We start from the raw sequence: 20429 nt of genomic DNA on the forward strand, positions 1-20429 counted from the left end.
GGACTCTCAGTGCCAACATCTCTCTCTCTCATCAAAGAATTGCTTTGATATAATAGCTGAACAGTAATTCTCATAATTTCATGACTCAGTTTAGCTCTGATACAAAAAATTCTTCATACTTATTACAGTACTCAGGCCTGTCACAGACTATTCTCACTTTGGCAACTGTATTCTGAATCTGTACAATAGCTACCACTGGTGGTCCTAGCACGGCATGAGACATGCAGGTAGTACAAGAACACAAATGAAAAAGAAAAATAAAGATTGCAATTTATGACTTCATACAACAGAGAAAAGGCTCTCATAGCTACGCGTTCTTTTTCCTGTTTTTTCCAAGTGGATTGAAGAGGACAAATCCCATTTTCTGCTGGTTTACTGTTGCCTAACTTCTGTGTCTGGCAGCAAGGAAAACGGGAAAGAAACCAAACAGAACATAACAGGTGCTAATCTGCACAGCATGATTCCACAACAAAGAATAATCTTTCTGGGTTAAAATAGACCAGAGAGACAGCTGCTGCACCTTGGAATGAGATACAGCAGATGACAGATATACAGATGATTAACAGGTAAGAAGCCAGTTGCACGGTAAACAGCGACAGCAAGGAGACAAGACGGGAGAGATTACATTACACAACTGATACCAACCGTGTCCGAACTGAACAAAGAAACAACGCATTCCTCAACAAACAGCTGAAGACCAGGAAATACATAATTAAGGCTGTTTTCCCCCTTACCTAATTACTTTGCTTTTATCAGCAGCTAATTTAATTTGGCCATTCATGTTGCTCAATCCCTTGCTCTGCAATTGCTGCTAATGAGTTTTTATTTCACTGCCAGGAATAACTCAGTAATTCTAGTAAACTCTCACTTCACTGTCTACTAAGATTCATAAACATTAGAACATTAACTGTTTACAAATGAAAATGTTTAAACATTGAAGTATTTACAAATCATAAGAGCTTCATTTCTTCAACTGCATCCCCTTCTCCAAACCTCTGTTCCTCATTGTTTAAACAGTTACAAATTGGTAAACAGGCCTTTATCTTTTATCCTGTGAGAACAGAAGTTATCCCTAAGGAGATGCTGCTATAAAAAGCTGTTTGGAAATCCAAGTTACACTATTATCACATGGATCTCACTTCTCCTCAGATGTTGGACCTCTTTTCAGGAAGTCTTAAGCAGTAGCTTACCAGCCTCAGTTAGTAGTTCGGGAATAGCATTTCATACTGCTCCAGAACTTCTGGAATATCATGATCTGCTTTTGTCATTTCTTACTATTTCAAATATCAACTTGTGCAAAAAGCCCCTTGAGAACTCTCTAAAACCCTACTTCAGGAAAGTAGCCTGGAAACAGAGAATCACAGAATCACAGAATGGCCGAGGCTGGAAGGGACCTCTGGAGATCATCCAGTCCAACCTCCCTGCTCAAGCTGCGTCCTCTAGAGCATATTGCCCAGGATCGCGTCCAGACGGGTTTTGAATATCTCCAGGGAAGGAGACTCCACTACCTCTCCGGGCAACCTGTTCCAATGCTCTGTCACCCTCACAGGGAAGAAGTTTTTTCCCAGGTTTAGGTGGAACTTCCTGTGGTTCAGTTTCTGCCCGTTGCCTCTTGTCCTGTTGCTGGCCACCACGGAGAAGAGGCTGGCCTCATCCTCTTGAGGCCACCCCCCCTTCAGATACTTGTACACGTTGATGAGATCGCCTCTCAGTCTTCTCTTCTCCAGGCTAAACAGGCGCAGCTCTCTCAGCCTTTCTTCAGAGGAGAGATGCTCCAGTCCCCTCATCATCTTGGTAGCCCTCCGCTGGACTCTCTCCAGGAGTGCCATGTCTCTCTTGTCCTGGGGAGCCCAGAACTGGACACAGGACTCCAGGTGAGGCCTCCCCAGGGCTGAGGAGAGGGGCAGGATCACCTCCCTCCACCTGCTGGCAACACTCTGCCTAATGCACCCCAGGAGACCCTTGGCCCTCCTGACCACAAGGGCACACTGCTGCCTCATGGTCAGCTTGTTGTCCACCAGGGCTCCCAGGTCCTTCTCGGCAGAGCTGCTTTCCAGCAGGTCAACCCCCAGCCTGTACTGGTGATTGGGATTATTCCTCCCCAGGTGCAGGACCCTGCACTTGCCTTTGTTGAACTTCAGGAGGTTCCTCTCGGCCCAACTCTCCAGCCTGTCCAGGTCCCTCTGAATGGCAGCACAGCCTTCTGGTGTGTCAGCCACTCCTCCCAGTTTAGTATCATTAGCAAAGGGGCCACTCTACCCATTTCAGTGCTAGGACCCAAGCCAGAACCTTCTAGTTGAAAATATGGCCAGCTTTCAGAGAAAGCTCTACCAGCCAGAGGGTCCTGAAGAACACCAGCCCATTCCATCATGGAGACCCTTTAGCTGACATTTTTCCAACTGCTACTTTCCGTAAGGACTAGCATGTTATTGGAGTCCTGGGGAGATGACAAACATCACATGCCAGTCATAGTAACTTATAACATCACAAATAACCCTCTTGAAGGAGTTCTCCACAGCCCCATTGTGACTCTGAAAAATCAGGTCCTCAAGAATACATCAACAGACTTACCATCATACTGTTGCTCTGCTCCTGTCTTGCCTCCTGCAAAATGCTGCTAAAGAGGTCAAGATAATTTAGATTCTCTTCTATCACATGGGTGAAAGTTTCCCTGCAGGAGAGGCACAAGAAGAAGGATTTAAAACACAAACCAACACCAACATCAGTAGGCTTTGCACAGGAGAAAAAGAACTTAAGTTATAGGAGTTTTCTGCAATTGTAGGAGTTGCCTTGTAGGCCACAGACCAGCAACATGCTGGGGGATGGCCTCAAAGAGATCTCCACCTTGGCAGTGTAAAATGCCCATGTTTATACCCCCTGCCCCAGCCCCCACAAAATTAGCACTGATGCACATCTATCGCAGATTTACTGAGGATGCCTTCCCTTCTGTTATGCTAACTGAAGTAAAATTGCTAGTGCTCCCGACATCTCTCTTGGCACCTCAGATAGGACTGGCTGAGAGAGGAGCCTTAATAACCAGCGCTGATGGACATCGCATGCTTTAACTGAGAATCCTAAGGGGAACTTGCTCAGGGCCAGCGAGTGAAGCTTTGTGAATAAAGATTTCAAACTAATTCCTGTTTTTTTAGAACACGAGTAACACATGAGGTACTGAAAACTTTTTTGGAAAGATGGAAAAACAGATGCTGAATTGGATAGATTGTTTTAGTATCGACCCCAACTTCAGATCTCCATTTGAACGAAGACTATTTAAAATCACTGAAGCTGTAAGGAAGCAGTAAATATGGCCTGATATATCTGGGTCTTGCAACAGAACTCAGGCACAAAGAGAAACTACAATTCGGCTCAGTGTCTTACTGCTGCATTTTGCTATGGTCCTGAGGTGCGCTCAGCTATGGGATGGCCGGAGAGAAGCTATTAAAACAAACCAGTCACAAGTTATACCACATTGCTTTCAGGCAGTCTAGTATGCCAAAACACTCCCTGGCTAGCATATCCAAAAGCCACCACATGGGATGGGATGAACACATATTAAATAGGTCAGGCCCCCTTAGTACTGGAGACTGCAGGGGCAGAGGACAGGATTTCTGAGTGTATGCGTATAAAGTAGTTACACTGATTTCTTCTCTGCAGTGGCATCCTTTCCCCATAGCTCTTACCCATCTCCAGGAGCTGTCAGAGATGAAAGAGGGTGAGGTACATGCCCTGAGGAGCTCTGTGGGAGCGACGTGGCAGCTGGAGTTGAGGCTGTCCCTTCCAGACTGGAACTTACCAGCGATCGAGAAGAGCTCTGAGTCTAGAAAAAAAGGAATTCACTTGCTGTGATGGACAAAGAAAGAATTTAGTCAGGCATAATTATTTTGTATGCATGCTAGAAGACTTGTGACTTATGCCCCATAAGCACTGTTTGTAGCATATATACGATATCTAGGCAAAGCCTATGGCTAAGAAGGCAGCTGATGCAGCCCTCCATAGTTCTGCAAACAGCCAGCGCCAAATGTCTCCGCATGGCAGGTTAGTCACCTGTATTGCACACAGCATGTATTTTATGCCGAAGAATTAGGAGGTACTGCTTCCTAAACTGTGAGTCACACACAGCAGCAAATCTTCTGACAGTGGAAACACATAAGTTTTCAATGCTGGCCTTTCAGGTAGGCATGTGGAAATAAGGTGATCCCTTCAGCTATACAGTCGCTAGAACTGATGCAGAAAAAAGTAGTGCAGTCTTAAACAGTTTCAGCTGTTCAAGAAAAGCACCTATTTAGCTTTTGCAGCAATAACACTATAACAATAGCTTTATTAGGTAAGATTAAAGTTCAACTATCCCAGTATATGCTCTCCGACAGCAGCCAACAGTAGATGCTCAGGGAAAAAGAACAAGGCAAGCATGTTATGGTGCTATCCTATTCCAGCCTCCAGTGATTTGCAGTTTGAGGACTTATTGGGACAAAGCACTCTTTTACTGGATTTCTTTTCCATGAATTTGTCCAGGCACTCTGTAAACTTTTAGCATCTCAAACTTCCCTTCTCCCTAGCAAAATCAACTGTTGTGGGGAAGGATCTCTTTTTTGTTTGTTTTTAGCTGGTCTCTTCACAGTGTCATTTGATGTCTCCTAGTTCCTGCACTGAAAGGGAGAGCAAATGACTAATCCAAAAGCTACTTACACAAGCAATTTTCAGCAAGTGCCATATCTCCCTTTGTCTTTTGCCCTGCATCTGCATCACTGAGTTGTCAGCTTCCTTGATGTTATTTAGAGCCACTTCAATCTTTGGAAGCAAGTCAATAATCTTCTGCTTACAGCCCAACAGCTTGCTATAATAAAAACAAAACACAGTTACTTCCCAGCTTGTGTGGCAATATGCTTTGGCAAAACCAAAGTGAATTCAAGAAAAATTCTGTAAGAAGAACACCCATTTCTTCTTAGCTGCACCTACAAAAGCTGCAAGGCTGGAAGGATCCCCATTAAGACTCAAAAAAGCAGCCAGGCAACAGTACTTTTAATACCCAGAATACAAGCTCTTCTTATCTGAGATACAAAAATTGATCCTGATGCGAATGGACAGCACAGCAATTCAACCATGGTTATTTATTAATCCTCTTTGGTTTGTATTGGTCTCTGTGGGCTGACCATACCTTAGCCAGAAACTTTTTTTGTAGGATCTACTGAGCCACCCGTGAAAATAAAACTAAACTCTGCTAACTTAATGCATAATGATATTTTTTCTGACCTGCTTTAGGAAGTAATCAACAACTCACTGCGATATCTTGTCAGCTGTTTTTTTTAAAACTCAGCATAAACACTTGCAGAATTTGTCTCATTTTGAGGCAAACTCTTGGATTATAAGAATATAAGCCAGTGCATTCTCCTGCTCTCCCCTATTAAAGCGCTGGCTATGCATTTTAAAAGAATAAGTGAAAACACAGACACAAAGCAGCAGAATTAATATTACTCTGAGAAGTGTATGTCTGTGAATGAAGGTTTTGGGCCCTAATTTTCAGGATTTTCCCCATGCTTTCCTTTTACAAAGCAACAAAGGCTGAAAGTTGCATTTGTCTCGTTTTCTGCATAAAGTACCTGAGATGGCCAAAGAGCTCCTTGAGAACTCGGTCTTGGCTCTGTACTGTCTGCACAATAATCTTCACCATATCTGTGCTGTCACTGTAGGCGTGATCTGGAAGGGGCATCAATCACATTAGTAATATGTTCTTCAATAAAGAAACACTCTGGACACAAATGAAAGATTTCACTTAACAAGTGCAGCCAAATAAACGGAAATACAACTTTTCCATAATGTCTCTTCTCTCCACAGTCATGCATACAGTTCCAATCACTCTTGCTGCCCAGATACTGGCTTCAGTAAGGACTGCAGGTAGTTGCCAAACACACAGGTAGCTAACTCCTTTTGCTCACCAGTTACTATGTTCAGATCATCATAATCCCCAAACACGGAGCCTCCTCCAATGTAATCAAGAGAAAACAATAAACAAAATATTGATTGATGTCTAACAATTATTTGATTATTGAAATACTTATTAATAAATTATTTGTTAATAAATACATCAATTAATTAATGACAAATAAAAATAAATGAAAGCAATCAAGAGAAAAAAAGATGTTCCAGTTGGGTTGGAGGGATGACAGAGGAACGGCAGTTCTTCCTGAATCTGGGAGGAGTAAAGGAATGGTCGTAGAGGCAGATAAAAGGCAGAGAATGCCAGGACACAGACACATTTTTTCAGGGCGTATGCTTCAAGTCTGAAAACTGTTAAGACAAGCCCAAAGTCTGAAGGGCAGGACTATAGGAATTTGGGAGAGCTCCAGGTTCAGCAACAAGAAAAAAAACAGCTTAAGGTATGCCCCTGACTCTGGTAAACTTCAATAAAATCATATGTTTGGCCCTAAACGGTATTTGCAACATTTTGCTTTACTGCTGAAAGTAAAAATTAGTAGTGCGATTTGAGCTTGTAACAGCCATTAAATAATCGCATTCCATACCTGGGGGTCTTGTTTTTAATTGCTTGTACAGGTCTATGGCTCTCTGTTCCCTTTAAAAAGAAGAAAATGATTCATATACGTATTAACAAACAGGTGATTCAAGAAAAAAACCATTACAATTAAGTTGTGTCTTACTGAATCTCACATGATGGAGCTGCTATGTTTTTCTATAGCTCATATACAACCATGATATTACCAACACAGGGACGGTTATTCTCTGACAGAAATCGACTCTTCCCTAAGAGCAGTCTCTCTTTTCCTTTGATTATGCATTTTCTTCTCTTGATATCCCTCCACCTGGACTATATTTTCAATTTCAAATTTCCACCTGGCTTAACTGGATTTTGTTACTGAGTGATACTTAATTAGGAAACTTTTATTTTTTGTGATTATAGGTACTTCTGCATAATTGTCTGATAAATTCTTGTTCTTCTTCAGCTTATTTTGCCTGGTCACTTCTACAGTGATGTTCTGCAAACTGAAAGAGACAGCCACATCACAAGCAAGAGGACAATGTTTCCCTTCTTCCCATATATAAATGTTGCTTCTCTCAAGTATTTCAAAAGCAACCAAACACTGAAGCTTCTACAACTGGGACAAATCTTCGCTGTTCTTATTTAAAAAGTCTGGCACAGGCTGAGTACCAGTTTAGCTAGTCCTAACACTGCTTCCAGCCCTCACCAGGCCTCTCCCCCTTAACTGCCCCTAGATCACCCCAACACTGTTTTAAGAGATCGTACAAATTTATGCTGCTTATGAATATTAGCATTTCTAGCATACTAGATAGCTATCCGCCTTGACACTCCTGCATCAGGCATGGAGAGGGGTAGAGGTCCTCTTTTCTCCTGCTGCACAGGGAAACATTGTCATCCAACACCCCCAGCTAAGTCTGACATATCACACAGGATCCACGTGTCTCCTCATAGGGTGTATCAACTTTCAAGCTAGTCTGTGCAGTGTGCTCTGCTAGAGCCTGAAAAAAACAAAGAGCAGGAGACCCAGTCTGTTCTCCACTTCATTCCTCATTAAGAATGGGCAGTGCAGAACTTAGTATTCATCATTTTAGACTGACAAAATCAACAGTTCAAGGCACGCTTTAAGCACCTTGCAAACAGCTGATGCAGCCTTGTGTTTTCAGCGGCCAACATCCTAAAAACAGTGTTTCAGGAGGCTGGTTTATGATTCGTTTCAGCTGATCTGAATGAGGGCTACTGCTGCAAGAGGTGGTTTCTTCCCTCCACCACTTCCTCCCCTGTGCACCAGTTCTGCTGCTTCTGCAGCTGCACAAGGACTTAGCAACTTAGCTGATCTAATCCTGCAAAGAGGGAGCGGGGAGAACGTGCCAGGAACAAGCACATTTCCCTCCCAAAACTCCAGGGGTCATTCAGAAGAGCGCTCACTGACAATGGATTGGGTGGCTATTTAACCTTGGTGGCTATTAGACCCTTCTCTTGTAATTGTCCCTTGGGCTCTCAACAACAGACCAAACTGCTATGATTTGCACTTTCTTGGGCTTCCTAGCACTTTTTAACCTCAGTAATACCGCTTAGTTTTTCATATTTTATTGCTTTTTGATTAATATTGAAGCTCTTCTAAGAGTTTTTAATGGCCCTTGCTCTGAAATCACATCTCAAATACTTAATAACATTTTAAAATTATCTCATAATTTGCTCACACAGCACAGTAAAATTCACTCTTCTCCCACACCAAAAAATCCTCTGCGTTTTCCAGTTGAGACCCAGATATGAATCTCTTAGGCCCATCCTCTTCCAAGATGAAGGTTCACAGTCAGTGACAAAAAAGTGTCGTGTCTTTCCTAGCTGTGTTTTCCATGCTTCCCCAGGTCCAATCATTACGTGGTTGCAGGGTTAAGTTAGATCAGTTTATTCCTATGACTGAACGCTAATGTTTTTTGCACAGTTTTCGGATAGATCAGTAACCAAATCTACCTTGTTATGCTGCCATGTGATTGCTAGAACTGTCAAAAACAAGGAGGGCTACCCAGTCACAAAAGGTGGGACCTCCCTTTTTGCCAGCAAAATAAGCTTAAGCTGACTGCAGAACTACTCCGTATGTGCGGTGTGCAAAAAGGCAGGAGTTCATTTTGAAAGCACTACTGGGAAAATCATTACAACAGGAAAAAAAAAATCTCAGACACCAAAATACACATAATTCAATAATGTTCCATGATTTCAATATATAAGCAAAGGACTTACAAATTCTCCATGACCTCTCCTTGGCGCCTTGCGTACGGACTCTTCTGCAGCTCTACAATCTCTGTGTGCAGAGCCATAATCTGTTCATCGAGATACCCAATATCTTCAGCCTAATGAGGGAATATAGCTACAAATCAAACCGCATGTGGAGAGCAATAAAATAGACAAAGATCCCCATAATACTTGTTTGGATAACAGGTTGAGTCCAAGCAGAGTTTAGGAGACAAAGTCTCTATCGCATAGCTGCTGCTATTACAATTGAGATTACTGTCGTTGTCTTCTCAGGGGACGGTATTATCTAGATCCACATCCCTGAGAACCACACTGGATGAGAAAGATCAGCTTCTTCATAAATCACAGCCCTTTGAGATGCACATTGCACACACGTCCTCTGGCTCTACGTATGCTTCGACACTAAAGATATTTTTCCTACCCTTACAGTAGGAATTTTATCCACCAATATGCATTTTGGTGTGACATTTCTCTGGTATTTCACACCTCCCTCTAAGCAATACAGGCAATATCAACAAGGTCCCAACAGTTAAGGAGCTAAACAGAGATGAAATCAGACAGAAATCCCAGTTCCCTTATCTCTATCATATGAGCAAGCAGAAGCAGAATTGAGGCTTCAAGTACCTCTCGACTTAGATGAAGTTATGTAACAGATCCCAGAACCTCAACTACCTAGCCTCATCTGTCATGGAAGCAGGTGGGGGGAAGCAGAGTAATTTATTTGTGTTTCTAATGGCCTCTAGGGTTTTTATGTATGAATCATCACACGCTCTATTACTATGTCAGCCAATACAAGAACTCCCTGTAGAAATTTAAGATGTACAGCCGCCCAGCAAACCACACAGCAATTCTAATCAGCAGAACATTCAGTGGTCTTGGCACTCCTGCAGCTACCTAGTATCATGGAGCACAATAAAGCGACTGCTTTCTGAGATGTTTTAAAGAGCTCTACTCCAAGAAATGCATTACAAAAGTGTTGACTTTTACCTGCTTCCCTTCTAAATATCTCCCCTCGCTCAAGCCCTATTCAGTACATCCAGGGGAAGAGAGGAGGAGACCGCTTTTGGCAATAAACTTTTTGCAAACATGCTACCTCTGTCCCTGGTTTACATAGCTAAAAGCTTATTACTTCCCTGTAAAGGCTTAACAGAAACATAGGCAGATTATTCTCTGTCAGAAGGGCCTTCTGCTCCTCACTGCTTTCAGTGAGAGAAAAATGAAAACGCCCATTCCCTGGAAACAGGTAAGAACTCTAAGAAGTAGGTTTGCTTCAACTAGCCTTTCTTGCGGGGCCAGCTCTTCAAGAAACAGAAAGGCATTATATTAGCTCAACTGTCCATAATCCACGAAGGAAACCTCTGTTATCTGTTAGGACAGTTCAGAGCACAGACTGGCTCTAGCTCAGCTCTAAATTTCTTAAGGATGACTCTTTTATTTCTATTACTAAAAACAAATTGATCTATTTACTTGCAAAATACCAGAAATTTATTTCTGTACTCCGAAATTAAGTGCTGTAATTTCGAAATCACTGGATAGTAAGCGATCTGTATTATTTTCAGCTTTATCAATGCAAACTTTTGTGCATGACAAATCCAACAAAGAAGATTCTTGGCTGCAGCAACACCATTTCTTCTGGGCAATAAATTAACATGTCTCTGTATTTCTGTTTTTCTTACCAATTCACTCACATAGATGACTGAAAGTCTGGTGACATTTGCTTTGGTTTTGTTCAAATCGCTACATTCAAACAACCGGGCAACTGAGGACTGTTCTTTTTTAATGCACTTACTTGTAGCAATGATTTTCTCATTCCTACAGCATACAGTATATAAAATACACTGAAGCAACAAAGCAGAGCACATATGGTAGTTCAAGTTCTGTTACATCCTCCTTCACAGAGAGATAATCAAGCCTCTTTAGTATCCCCTACCTGTGCACATTGAGAGGCCTTCTCTTCCATCTCCTTCCAGGCTTTGAGCATCTTTTCTGAAGCTTAAGAGAAGAGACTTGGTAAATTATAAAAAGATACAGACACAAAAATAGAAACAGATAGAACTGAGCTCACCTAATATAAGCATAGGTGAAGACTTGGCAAACGGACTCCAAAGTCCATATTTATGCACATTAAGAATATTCTGATTTTAAGTTTGGGGATGCAAATGGATTCCCTTAATTTGATTTGTTTGTTATAGCCAAGAGTGTCAAAGAAGACAAAACTGTGAACTTAGGCTCCCCATTCTTGCAGACATTTAGCCATAACAGAGCTTTCTTGGACTTTACGTCTAAAGACCATGGGTGACTTTCTGGCCATCCAGTCGGAATTGTGACGCAGCCCTGTATTATTCCTATTTCTTAGAGTAACCTGGAATTCATCTTTCAAAAAAGGTGTCCATCTTGCTCTAAAGATTCCAGTGGCAACCATACTAATAGCCCATACCACATATGCTGGAGAAAAACACAACTGATATATTCCGAGCACTCACTCTATAGCGTACACGACCTGAACTTTGCAGGCATCAGTTAAATTTAAACACAAATAGCATGAGTGGATCTCTAAGCAGGAATCCCAGAGATCCAAGAGAGACAGCAAACTGGCAGCGTTACAGCATCTCCACGCTCGACCTTTACTCGCATACATAGTTACAGGATCTTACCGTTTGCAGTCACTGACCTAAAATGACTTTGAGTCTTTAAATTCCACCACTAAGCTCAACAACTGCCATTTGTGATTAAACACAGACCATCCAAAACCAGTTGCCTGAGTCCTTCCATTTTCCTTCATCATCTTTCTGCCCAGTCAAAATCTTTGACTCAAGTTTTGTTTTTTAGCCATATATTCAAACCCTGTAGAAATCTTGCTGCTTCTCCTTGTATAACGTTTGTAAGATCCAGACGTTTGTATGACATTAAAACTCTAGCTGGGACTTTTTCACCTCATCTTTTGTCCTGACTACTGCTACCTCCCATTATCAACCACAGCAAAATCACTCCTGTAGCACTGTTCAAAATGCTGTTTCCACAATCACCGTATCAGTTTGCACATTGTTTTTCAGTGCCCCTTCCACTGCACATCAAGTGCAGCACCTCTGCCATCCGCTTAACGCCCCCGACAACTCCAAATGGATCAGACTTTGAATTAACAAATAGCAAACACCAACTCCACCTTTACTCTTAATATTCTAATTTTCTTAGCTTGGTATTCTCCGTGGGGAACAGCTGCCTAGTTTCACTGTATTTGAAGGTCTCCAGGAATTTTTTGTTATCTTCCTGCCTTTGTTCTTGTCGAACTCTTCTCCTGCATCTAACCCTCAACTAAAACATACGCATAAGCACGCTGCAGAAGGTGATGGCAGCGCCTGCATTCATTTTCTTTTAAGCTAGCTCTTACTCACTGCCCTTTATAGAGGAGGATCAGAGAAGACATCCAGGCAAGTATTACCCAAACACATACATATGCCATAAGCCATCTGGTCACTGTATCTCTCCAGGTCAAGGTGAATGCTCTGATGAAAGAACTCCAGCTTTGCTTTCAGTTGCTGAGATGCTGACACCATGTTGTTTTTCATTTTGATTAGATTGGCATTATACCGAAGGAGACTCAGCCTAACAAATGAAACAAGAACAGTGGATGTTAGTGGAAAAGCTGACGTGGACTTACGTGGTCAGTGCCTAAAGTGGCTGTCACATCACCTGAAGGAAATAAGTAGCTAGTAATGAATTTTGTAAAATCTTCAGAACAGGGAGTCTCAGCGGGGACACAGACTCTACCTAGGAACTTTCTGGAAGTCAACTTTTACGATGCAGGTCTGCAGCAAGCAAAAAAGAAAGTCCTTCCTCACTTCCCAGGTTATTTTGTCAAGCTTAGTTAAACAGTCAGTTTGCAGCGTGGACAATCTCCTGGCGTATTCAGGCTCTGGAAGTGCATATGGCCTCTGGGCAACGCTGTCACCATTTTTACTATTTAAGATACTTGCTACTGCCCATTCTGTGGTTCAGCCACTACAAACACAATAAACACTTGCATTCATTCTGCCATTTGTGGAATGACTAAATTCAAGGTTCATGTTTCTCCAGTTATTATGAACGTCCAGTACTATGCAGTAAAATTCATGGAGTGGAATCAGCTCCCAGCCCAAATATGCTTTATAATGTAAAAGTAAGGAAGAGCAGAGGAGAGGAGTGTAAACTCTGGGTAATCAAAACTTCCCTGAGATATACACTTCCATTCAAACAGCCTCTTTATTTAAGATAATACACAATCTTATGAATTAGGAGTAACAACTTACATGGCAGCTCTCTGGCCCTGGAAAAGCCTGCTATAATCTTCTTTTAGCCCAATCACGTAGTGAACTGCTTCTGCCCACACTTTGCGCAGCTGAGAAACTGGCAGTTGGATTTTACTATCCTGTACTGAATGCAAGAAAAATACAACTGTATGTAAATTAAGGGGCAACTCTAGAAGAGCACTCTGGTACTTTCCCAACGCCTGCTTTCAACGCCTAGACTAGGAGATCAGGCCAGGAAAGATTTGCTCAGCTTTTTTCGATGCTGCCTAAACACTACATGTGCATAAGCTTTTCATGTTATAGCTCCCCAGGTATTCAGGATCCTGCTGCTGGCCAGGCAACAGCTCATGTTTGAACTCACAGCTTAGCATCATTAGGATCCAAACAACAGCGATTTCTTCGAGCTATTTGGCTCACTGGCACTAACAGACACAGCGTATTGCACGAAACATGGCAGAAGGTGGAACTCGCTGCTCTTTTCATCAATAAGTCCGTACCTAAAGCACTTGCTCGATAAATGGGATGAAACTGAACCCACATTTCCCACTCTCTGGGCAGGACATACAACCAATGAACTTCTGAAAGAAGGGCAGCGATAGCAAAGAGCACTACTATCTGCTGAATGCATGGTGTATATAGAGTGCTTTACCGGAATAAGAAACTACAGTCCTGGGGGCTATCATGGTTGGTGCTGCAAAATCCAAGTCTTTCTGTGGACTTAGATTGCTCGAGTATTCACTTCAGATTATTATTCAATTATGAATGTGATTCACTACTATGCCATTTCCACTTGGAAATACTCTTTCAGCTACCAACGCAGTATGACTAGAGAAAAAGGACAGACAGTAACGGGGGTTACACCCAAGAGATCCATTTGAGGAAAACAAGCTCAAATCAAATAACATTTTTTTCTGGATCTGGATGCAGCAATGGTGCTACAAATGATGTTCTGCTCAACAGACCACTAGCCAGGCATCTCAGTAGCCCTTTTGACCACTGTATCAAGCTAGGTGCTCCCACTGAGCCACTGGCAATAGTCAAGGCCTTTGTTTAAAAGGATGGATGCTGGTTCTTTGGGTCCTTGAACTAGGAACTTGCACATGGCTATGCTAAAAGGCACTGTGTTTCGGTGTACCTAGCAAAGCAAATTAAATGGCGCTATTTAATCAACCAGTACTGGTCTGTCACTGTCCTGACCTTTGTTCCATCCAAAAATATCATCGATAAGGATTCTGTGCATTTTCCCCCAGATTCCTGGGGGGAAAAGGTTTAAGGGGGATTTTTAGGGGATGTAGCTGTGTAGACGTAACACGTGTAGATGTTTAAGGGGAGAAGATGAAGGACTTATGTGTGTTCCCCCATAGAGATGGGGAACTCTCACTATACTGGCACATCAAGGTGCCTGTTGTAAAAACCCGTAGCTCCAAGAGATTCAGCACAATGGTGCAATGTAGTGGGATTCACCAGAAGACAATACCCCAGAATACAGAAAGAACCAGTCAAAACAAACCTGAGTGACAGCATAACAAGTCAGGTAAATCCAGCACAACTTCCGCAGAACCAATTCAAAGAAAATTTAGCTGTTTTGCAATAACTAGTATATTTCATGAGGCATTTCCCTTATATGCAGTGTCCTAGTAGATGTCCCTTATGTTTTTTTTTTTTTTTAAACTTTCACAGAAATATGTAAGGTCCTGCAGGAGCATGCTGTCATTTCAAGAGACATGTAAGGGAAGCCTTACACAGAGAAGAAGCTTTCATGCACAGTCTAAGAGTTCCTTGGCACGAGGTATATTGTTGCTGCCAAGACCGAGCAGCAATGCCAGCACTAAGGCAGACTGACTGGAGCAGGTCCCACGAGTATCTGTGAAGCAATGGCCAGGCTCTACTCCTAACATATCAAAGAGGAAGGAAGGAGCTGGACTTTCTCAAATACTTGTCTTTCCTTGGTGAGGTCAGAGGTAGGATCAGGGCTAGAGGTAATGGCCACATTATCACAGGAGCTGAAAACCCTCAGGGGAGGCAAGGAAAGAGCGCAGGTCTTGAACCTCTGCCAGGTGTCTCTGAAAAACCACCCTAACCCATAACCTGCACAGCAAACTATCAGCTATCACGCTGGTCTTGTCTCTGTGATCAGAGCTAGGTGGATTTCGTCATACCGGGCTTAAATGAGCAGCAGCACAAAATAAGGAATATGTTCCACTCTCCATCCTCTTGGAAAGGTCCTGGAGATCAGGAGAGGGGCCTGAGGCCTGGAAGAAAGCCAATGTCACCCCATTCTTCCAAAAGGACAAGAAGGAGGAGCCAGGAAACTACAGGCCTCTCAGCCTCCCCTCCATCCCTGGCAAGGTGATGGAACAGCTCCTCCTGGAGGTCCTCACTAAGCATCTGGAGGACAAGAAGGGGATCCGTCAACATGGCTTCACCAAAGGGAAATCATGCTTGACCAAGCTGACAGTCTTCTAGGATGGGATGACTGGCTGGGTAGATGAGGGGAGAGCAGTGGATGTTGTCTCCCTGGACTTCAGAGAATCACAGAATGGCTGAGGTTGGAAGGGACCTCTGGAGATCATCTAGTCCAACCTCTAGAGCATATTGCCCAGGATCGCATCCAGATGGATTTTGAATATCTCCAGGGAACGAGACTCCACTACCTCTCTGGGCAACCTCTTCCAGTGCTCTATCACCCTCACAGTCAATAAGTTTGTCCGCAGGTTCAGATGGAACTTCCATTCCTTCAGCAAGGCTTTGGACACTGTCTCCCATCACATCCTCCCAGGTAAACTCAGGAAGTGTGGGCTAGATGAGTGGACGGTGAGGTGGATTGAGAACTGGCTAGATGGCCGAGCTCAGAGGGTTGTGGTCAGTCCTAGGTCCAGTCTTGTTCAATGGAGTCATCGATCACCTGGATGAAGGCCCAGAGTGCACCCTCAGCAAGTCTGCTGATGATACTAAACTGGGGGGAGAGGCTAACACACCAGAAGACTGTGCTGCCATTCAGAGGGACCTGGACAGGCTGGAGAGCTGGGCCGAGAGGAACCTCATGAAGTTCAACAAAGGCAAGTGCAGGGTCCTGCACCTGGGGAGGAATAATCCCATGCACCAGGACAGGCTGGGGGTTGACCTGCTGGAAAGCAGCTCTGCCGAGAAGGACCTGGGAGTGCTGGTGGACAACAAGCTGACCATGAGCCAGCAGTGTGCCCTTGTGGTCAGGAGGGCCAATGGTCTCCTGGGGTGCATTAGGCAGAGTGTTGCCAGCAGGTGGAGGGAGGTGATCCTGCCCCTCTCCTCAGCCCTGGGGAGGCCTCACCTGGAGTCCTGTGTCCAGTTCTGGGCTCCCCAGGACAAGAGAGACATGGCACTCCTGGAGAGAGTCCAGCGGAGGGCTACCAAGATGATTAGAGGGCTGGAGCACCTCTCCTAGGAAGAAAGACTGCAAGAGCTGGGCCTGTTCAGCCTGGAGAAGAGAAGATTGAGAGGCGATCTCATCAACGTGTACAAGTATCTGAAGGGGGAGTGTCAAGAGGATGAGGCCAGCCTCTTCTCCGTGGTGCCCAGCAACAGGACAAGAGGCAACGGGCAGAAACTGAACCACAGGAAGTTCCATCTGAACCTGAGAAAAAACTTCTTGACTGTGAGGGTGACAGAGCGCTGGAACAGGTTGCCCGGAGAGGTAGTGGAGTCTCCTTCCCTGGAGATATTCAAAACCCGTCTGGACGCGATCCTGGGCAATATGCTCTAGAGGACGCTGCTTGAGCAGGGGGGTTGGACTGGATGATCTCCAGAGGTCCCTTCCAACCTTGGCCATTCTGTGATTCTGTGATTCTTCACTTAGGCAAGACCTGACAGATGAATCACAGCTGAAATGCAATGATTACAGATGGTACAGGACAAAAAGGTAACCTACATCCTCAGGATGCTGATACGGGGTTCAAAAGCATAACATACGTAGAAGAACTGTAGGAGGGCAACTGCTCATGAACCTCCAAACATCCCATCTTGGGAGACAGAACTGTAAATAAGAACTGTAAAGAACAGCTCAGGAACACTCTACTGTTTATACCTGTGTACAGGAAAAAGAGGAGGGGGAGAAGAAGGGATGTGTGCACAACTGTTACAGATGCTAATGTGATAAGAAGGTCCTTGATCCTGGGTTGCACCATAGGATGTTTTTGTGGGATTTCACTCAAGTTTTGCAAACACCTTCTGGCATGTCACTGCAACACTCTGTAGATGTAAAGGGAAAAGACCCTTTTTCGGAACAAAGGCTGTGCAAATGAAATCAGGACTCCCAAGGCAGAATCTTATTTCCGTTATGTAGTGAACAAACCCAGACCCAAACTTTCCCTCTGCAGATTACACAATTTGGTTGCACATCACGTTCACATTCATTCACATCACAGTTCTGTTAAGGGGGGGCAGAAGAGAGACAGATGCCCCTCAATGCAGAGAATTTAATACAAAGGCAAAAATTTTGAAGAAACGTTAGGCTGCTTTACAGAGGAGTTCCCAAAGGGTAGGCCATAAATCCTTCCAACTGTTAAAGCTACAAAAATGTGAAGATACAGCACTGCAGATTACATTTTGTTAGGCTGCTCCAGCTTATTAAACGGCCATCCCTGAATTAGAGATTGCTGTTCAAGAGAATCGGAAGGCTAATCTAATTTCATATTAAGTGAGAGGCAGTGATTTCAAGTTCAAGGTGTCCAACAGCACACTTACCAATGTAATTTACACAATCAGACAAACTCCGAGAAGCAAAGGGTCCTTCGTAGACAGTTCTGCTTTTATCAAACAAATATACCATGTAGCTATCCCAGCCTCTCTGGTGAGAAAAGAAAAGAGAATATAAACAGAACAAATCCCAAACACAGCTCCTGCTAACCCAGAGGATCCTGGTTACTGGCAGATAGTCTCCTCATTTGGTACCATACAAAAACTGATGTTGATGGATCCGAGAAACACAGTATCCTCTACTAGCAAGTTACTTTATTTAAATATTGAGACAGAGTCTAACCATAGGAACCTGTTTACATTATTCTATAAAGGAAATAATGCTAGACCTTATGAGTTACTAGGCTTACAGAGCCAACTGTCTCCACTGGGAGGAGATCAAGAAAAACTATCTTCTCTAAGATTTTAAATTCCCTCAGAATGTAAAGGACATTGAGTAAACAGAGAAAATCAGAATCATTCTTACCACGCCATCAATAACACATTGGGAAGCAGGTTTCCGAGGGTCCAGGCAAATTCCTGTCTCCAACAGCAGTTCCTGATTTCCAGTACTTATTCCAGTTTCAAACTCAATGCGAATTTGAAGCGAATGAAGGCTTTCCTCAGGATGCAAGAGAAATGAAACAATCTTCGCAGAGGTCATATTTAGGATGTGTACTATCTGTAAAAGAACAGGACAAATTGATTACAAGTCAGTGGCTACCAAGGAGAAGTGACATCAAAGCCTCAATGATATACTCTTTGGGAGGGAGTACGTAGCAATAAATATAAACTAGACGGATAGCATCACTTGAGGTTTAATGACAATAATCAAGTGCAGGAATAAAGTTCCACATAATAAAACTCCAGGCCTAGGTCTGTAAATTTTAACTTACTGTCAAAGAAACTAAAACTAAACCCACAAATAGCTTTCATGAGCTATGCTGCTGCTGAATTACACAAAACAATAGTGACAAGCCAGCACAAAGGCCATCTTGTCTCCTGCAGTCTCTAACACTGACCAGTACTGCTCCCAAGAAGGGGAGTCCTTTAATCCCTCCATAAAAAAGCCACTACGTATCACTGCTTGCCTTCTTCTCACTACTCTCAGGCCTTCTCTAGTTCTACCGTGTCTGTGCAGAGGTTGTAGGACCCAACAGACACAATACACAGAGGCTGACCAGTCCAAATTATTGGCATAACATTTTCTCTTTCAGTCCATAATTCCTCTGGAATCCTTCCAGATCAGATCAAATTATCCTGTGGCTTCTACACATGCTTTCCTGAGCTGGTCCCATTCCAGCAAAGCTCCAAAATTTACTCAAAGGGAAAGGGCCAAGTGAAAGAAATCTCTGCTCTGGTAGAGGTACGTTGTGCCCTAGACCTGGGGGTCACAGCATCAGTAACAGAGGTCAGGAAAACTATTAATAGTAAATATTTCACCATCATTTGAACTTGTTGAGTCCTTACTGAGATGTGAGGCACAGTAACATACGGTCATTCTTCTCTTTCAAGAGTAAAGCTAAAGAGATTAATATAGCTGGTGATATTTCACCTTCAGATATGCACGGGGTATGCGGTATGTATACTCACCCGCTCACTTTTATCAAGAGAAACAGTCCTCGTGATGTTGGATGAGGGCAGGATTATAGCTTTGCTCCACTGAACCCACTTACTTTCCTCAGAGATGTTTTCAGTCAGCCTTCAAACCAAGTAACAACCCTATACGTACCTTCAAATTCAGTATGTGATCCATTATCAGGAAACACTTTGGACGACTGGTTTCGGGCTCTACACCTCCACCTCTCTGTTGTGGATCCCAGTTCAGCATCAGCTGTAACCAGTTTTCCATCGGTTCTACAATTAAGCTAAACCAGAGGAGCCATAAGAAAGAGAAGACAGATATTCTACAATGGTAAGTCCACTTAAGAAACTTGGTTCTCACAAAAGCAATGAAGTTACAATAAATACTTTGTGGATTAGAGATCACATGGTATGCAAAATAGGCTGAGCATGTGTGAAAAGTGGTGATTTTGCTGAAGTTGCATATCCTGGCAGCAGGAAAAGCATGGAAGGGGAGTAAAGCACATACAGAGCGAACATCGTCACTCCAACAACAAAGCCTTCGTTGACCTCAGCGAGAGCACGCGGCTATCCAATATATTTACCTTTCACTGTACCTCTCCCTCTTCATAAGTGCTAGGCACTGAGTCAAAAACATCTTAATAGAACAATAGATCGACTAATTTCAAATTAGACTAAGAAGGGAAATTGGTTTTTCAAAACAACTGTGACAACACTGAAAAGCAACTAGTTTTCCAAGCAGTGTCTCCAGAATAACCATCTCTGTGCTGCAGAGCTACTCGGAAGGGTCTTCTCCATGTTCATCCACACAAGAAGCCTCTGGTTTATTGTTCAGAGCCTCCTGAAATACTGTGCAAAAAGCTCAAAGCACTAGATAGCCATTTACTTCATTCTCAGCTCCAATACTTTTCCTAGAAACCTGCCAGTGCCAACGAGTTGTGCTGCACTTGCTGGGTACCTACAAAGACACAAATGCTAAAGGTGGCAAATAATCGATGTCTGACTTCTCATTTGGCACAGACCAAATAATCCACATCAGAGGCACCCCTGGGGATCTCTAGCCTGACCCTGGTTCACAGCAAGGCCAACATCGCAGCTAC

At 43.3% G+C, this 20429-nt stretch overlaps 1 protein-coding gene across 2 annotated transcripts in view; it reads right to left on the bottom strand.

Annotated features, from left to right (window-relative positions):
- Positions 1-20429, bottom strand: part of CHUK (component of inhibitor of nuclear factor kappa B kinase complex) — a 35533-nt gene that overhangs the window by 939 nt on the left and 14165 nt on the right. The window contains exons 9-20 of one of the 2 annotated variants that reach the window (XM_068951142.1): positions 19478-19613; positions 18233-18427; positions 17755-17857; positions 13033-13156; positions 12186-12349; positions 10677-10738; positions 8735-8844; positions 6519-6568; positions 5598-5694; positions 4687-4834; positions 3681-3817; positions 2572-2671 (exon numbers count right to left, since the gene is read on the bottom strand). In XM_068951142.1, the coding sequence (XP_068807243.1) occupies positions 2572-2671; positions 3681-3817; positions 4687-4834; positions 5598-5694; positions 6519-6568; positions 8735-8844; positions 10677-10738; positions 12186-12349; positions 13033-13156; positions 17755-17857; positions 18233-18427; positions 19478-19613 (1426 nt within the window). The remainder of the gene's footprint in view (positions 1-2571; positions 2672-3680; positions 3818-4686; positions 4835-5597; positions 5695-6518; positions 6569-8734; positions 8845-10676; positions 10739-12185; positions 12350-13032; positions 13157-17754; positions 17858-18232; positions 18428-19477; positions 19614-20429) is intronic. The other variant, XM_068951143.1, reaches the window with a different exon arrangement.

This window comes from Struthio camelus, chromosome 7 (genome assembly GCF_040807025.1).
Source record: "Struthio camelus isolate bStrCam1 chromosome 7, bStrCam1.hap1, whole genome shotgun sequence".
Classification (NCBI taxonomy): Eukaryota; Metazoa; Chordata; class Aves; order Struthioniformes; family Struthionidae; genus Struthio; species Struthio camelus.